Source organism: Urocitellus parryii, chromosome 2 (genome assembly GCF_045843805.1).
Source record: "Urocitellus parryii isolate mUroPar1 chromosome 2, mUroPar1.hap1, whole genome shotgun sequence".
NCBI lineage: Eukaryota > Metazoa > Chordata > Mammalia > Rodentia > Sciuridae > Urocitellus > Urocitellus parryii.
In genome coordinates, this window is record NC_135532.1 from 147,234,473 (window position 1) to 147,239,067 (window position 4,595).

At 34.2% G+C, this 4,595-nt stretch overlaps 1 protein-coding gene across 1 annotated transcript; it reads left to right on the forward strand.

The window, feature by feature from the left end:
• The first annotated feature begins 1,621 nt into the window (after positions 1-1,621).
• Positions 1,622-2,551, forward strand: LOC113198379 (olfactory receptor 5H19-like). The gene has a single exon (XM_026411056.2). The coding sequence runs from the start codon at positions 1,625-1,627 to the stop codon at positions 2,549-2,551; it is 927 nt and encodes a 308-aa protein (XP_026266841.2). The 5' UTR covers positions 1,622-1,624.
• Positions 2,552-4,595: the final 2,044 nt, after the last annotated feature.

A 4,595-nucleotide genomic window follows, 5' to 3' on the forward strand; every position in this document is an offset into this window, starting at 1 on the left:
TGGTGGATGAAGGATACTGTTCCTGGAGTCTTAATATTGCTACCTTGGCTACCTATACTACTAAAATTATTTTTACTGTGTGAAACTTTGTCTGATTCTGTTCGTATTTCAAGCCCAACCTGGCTCTGGTGGATTTACTTGGATAAAACTAGGCCAAGCTCCTTGGATGTACATGTGAGGTGAATGGAAAAGTGACTTTCTAGTTTCTTGCCTTCTATATTGCCACAGCCTGACACCAAGACTATATGACAGAAAAGGTATTGAATGTGGACCTTGTAGTAAATGCTTTCCATCCCCTTTTTATAATAATATAATATATAATAATGTAAGTTCCTTAATGTCTTCCTTGTCTTTATTCTCTTTTCTTTGTGTATACATGAACGCATAGGCCATTCATAACACTGCCTTCCGATTACTCCAATGACATCCACATCATTATCATTATTAAGCGTTAATAGATTCAATACTACTGCAGACATACCACTTGCATGTTCACTATTTTGCTCATGCATCAAAGTTCTCAATCTCAATTTTTAATGACCATCTACATATCTCATTAAATGATTTGTCTTTCCTCTACTGACCTCCCATTCACAGGTGCTATGACACTGCATACTAGTAACTCTATATTATACATTCTTTTTTTTAATAATTATTTTTTAGTAGTAGTTGGACACAATACCTTTATTTATTTATTTTTATGTGGTGCTAAGGATTGAACCCAGGGCTTCATACACGCTAGGTGAGCGCTCTACTGCTGAGCCAGAATCCCAGCCTCTTGTGAATTCTTTTTAATCTATCTCTTTGTGCTCATCACTCTCAATATCATATCACACATGGTCTGATCACTTCAGATGCATTTAAATCACCTGGGTATTGTTTTTAAAAATGCAAATGATTTTAAACTACTTAATTAATTTTTTCTAATAATATCTCACAATCTGTTTTTTTTTTGTACAAATATCCCCAGACATTTCTGATAAATGATTGGGTCTGAAAAACTGATGCCAGTTTGTCCTCCCAGAAACTCATCTTCTCAACTGCCATATTTTAAAAATTATTTTAAATATATTTTTAATGCTTCTTCCTAATTTAAAATTTCAGTGCCTAAAAAGTTTTTGCTTTATCTCAGTTGAATAATATCTGTATTGTCGCATTTAATTCTTTTCACAATTCAGGTCTTCCAAGTATCTTTTCCCTGGACCCTGCACCTGTGACCCACACACAGCATTTTCCTATCACATTAACAGTGTCTCCCCAAATTTAACATTGCTTTCTTTTTTCTTTCTTTCTATTTTTTTGTGGTGCTGGGGATTGAACCCAGGGCTTTGTGCATGTGAGGCAAGCACTCTACCAACTGAGGTATATCTCCAATCCAACATTTCTTATAAGACCTCTTGTTTTTTAAATCTGTTAATTTATTCCAATTTAAATAGAAATAATCAAGTTTATTGTATCTCTTCAATCTGTGATATAATTTCCCTTACATTAATATTAAATAAAATTGAAAGGGCATTCTGATAAGTGCATGGGTTTTATTCTACTGCTCCAATTTTCACATTCTAAAATTGTGAATGCTTTCTTATAATACTATATTTCATTTTAGGGGACATCCACTGAGAATATGGAAAAGGACAACGCAACTTCACTGACAGTATTTGTTCTCACAGGACTTATACATCAACCACAGTGGAAACTCCCCCTGTTCCTGCTGTTCTTGGTGATATTCCTCATCACCCTTGTGGGGAACCTTGGGTTGATTACTCTCATCTGGAAAGACCCCCAGCTTCACATCCCCATGTACTTATTTCTTGGGAGTTTAGCCTTTGTGGATGCATCTGTATCATCCGCAGTGATTCCAAAGATGCTGGTCAACTTCTTAGGTAAGAATAAATTCATTTCTCTGTCTGAATGCATGGCACAATTCTTTTCCTTTAATATCAGTGCAACCACAGAATGTTTTCTCCTGGCAGCAATGGCTTATGATCGCTATGCAGCCATATGCAAACCTTTACTCTATCCAGTAATAATGACCAACAGACTATGCATAAATCTGTTAGTCTTGTCATTTGTAGGTGGACTTCTTCACGCATTCATTCATGAAGGATTTTTATTCAGATTAACCTTCTGTAATTCCAACATAATACATCACTTTTATTGTGATATTATATCATTGTTCAAGATTTCCTGCACTGATCCTTCAATTAATTATCTAATTGTTTTTATTTTCTCTGGTTCAATTCAGATTTTCACTATTTTGACAATTCTGGTCTCTTACACACTTCTTCTCTTCACAATCTTAAAAAAGTCAGCCAGAGGCATAAGAAAGGCTTTCTCCACCTGTGGAGCCCATCTCTTATCAGTGTCTCTGTACTATGGTCCTCTTCTCTTCATGTATGTGCACCCTGCATCTCCACAAGTAGAGGATCAAGATATGATGGTCTCTCTATTTTATACTATCATAATTCCTCTATTGAATCCAATTATATATAGTTTGAGGAATAAGCAAGTCATAGATTCAGTGACAAAATTTTTAAAAAGGAATGTTTAGATCTCATAATACTCTTTTCAGTGGCAAAAATGTTCAAGTTGAATGTGGTTGTATTTTGTTCAGTGTTCAAAGATTTTTGCGCTTATAATTGAGTTAGCCTTTTAATAAAGTATAAGTAACTAATAAACTCCATAAAACATTTGCTTATGTCTTTCAAAAGCATGCAAGGATTTTTATCAAATGTTATAACTTACTAAAATAATTTCAGATAAGAACACTTTATAGGTTTAATTGTTTTTTTCACTGTGGCTTCAGATGCATTAACTGTTAAAATAGTGTAATTCCTATGAAAAGAAGTTAATACGATGTCTTTGATCTGAATGCAGTTTAACTTAGAGACATATCACATGAGCTCTGTGTAAGAGGCAGGTTGGCATTTCAGTTAACAAATCCCTGGAATATGGGTGTCTATCAAATGTTCTTTCAGTCCATCCTTTTGGGAAATAGTGAATTTCATTCCTGTAGAAACTTAACTTACACACCATACAGAAAAATAAACAGAACTGGGAATGCAACGACAAAATTATGACAGCAAAGGCATGGCTCAGTGTGCTTGCGTGAGTTGAGGGAAGAGGCCAGTTACCTCTCACAATCTATGATGCATTCTGAGGCCATTCCTAGTTGCATTCTTGTGTTGTCTTACCATCTAAAAAGCTTCACTAATTCAGAAAACAAGATTACATTGAAGAATTGGATTAAGAAGAACATGAGGAGAAGAAATCAGCGGGCAATGGTTCAATTATCCTAGAATTAAAAACAATGAAGCTATTAAGATAAAGTAGTAACACATAAAAATTGTTGATGAAATATATAATGGAAAAAGAGGAGCTTTAAGTATATATTTCCAAAGGTCAAATAATAAAAACATGATATTATGTCAGATTTCCAAGTGGATTTCTGAGAAAGAGTGAAAACGAGCTAGCATTTGTATGTTTTATGCTGGAAAACTTCTTGATCATTGGCTTCCTGATCATTACACACATGGTTTGTGTGTAATGAGTAATCCATCTTCAGCCTCACTCCTGCCTTTCCCCTCAGCACCTAAATTTCATACACATTCCTATTGATATTACTGAATCACTCATCTAAAAACTGCTTCCTAGCATGTTTGCAAAACTCTGGTTGTCTATCTCCTCCATCCTGTTGGCACTCTTTTCCTTATGAAACATTGTTGCTGGATGAGTCTTCATAAAGGAAACTCTGACTACATCATATCTCTTCATTAACTTTTAATTTATTGTCATTACTACTAGATTATATGCATATATTACTACCAGATTATATGCATATATGGTACATGTATCTGGATCTGCATATATACCATGCATATGTTTATGTGAATGTACAGCCTATATGCTGTACTTTCTCACTCTGCATTTGCTTGTCTTGGCATGATTTGAGAATTTTCTAATAAAACCTGGTTTAACTTTTAAGTCTCTTCCTTACAATTCTCCAAGTGGAATTCATGTTGTTTCCAAAATTAGTTATTGTGATACTTTTGGATCTGCCTTACTCTCTCAGGTACGTGCTTTCAATCATAAAGACCTCTCTATAGAGAATGTCCTCCATTACCCACCCACCCCCATTGTCACCATCTTAATTTACAGATAAAATGGTATACTTCCTCCAACATCTAATTAAAATGTGACTCCAGATAATTTCAAAAAGAATAGGAAAACTAACATATTTGAAGCAGTTAATAGCTTATGTATTCTTATTAGGTCACACTTTGCCATACATTATTCTTATTTAATGGCCAGTAAAGTTTTACAGGTTACAGTTTAATGTCCTACTACTCTTTTTCATTTTTTGCTGTGTATAGTACTGGTTTACACATACAAACCTCTAATTTGTTTTGTGTGAAATCGACATGAATCTGTTAACAAAAACAACATAGAATTTAATAAAGTATATCATCTTTTAAAATCATAACATGAGCTCAGAGAGATTATCTGATTTGAAAGGCTTTTGCATATAGACTGACCTTGGGTTTTTTCATGGCAGTCAAAAGCATCTTGTACATCAACAGATATTTTCTCACTAA

Bases quoted from the DNA above. Each gene is read 5' to 3' on its own strand.
- LOC113198379 (XM_026411056.2), top strand. From the start codon at position 1,625: ATGGAAAAGGACAACGCAACTTCACTGACAGTATTTGTTCTCACAGGA.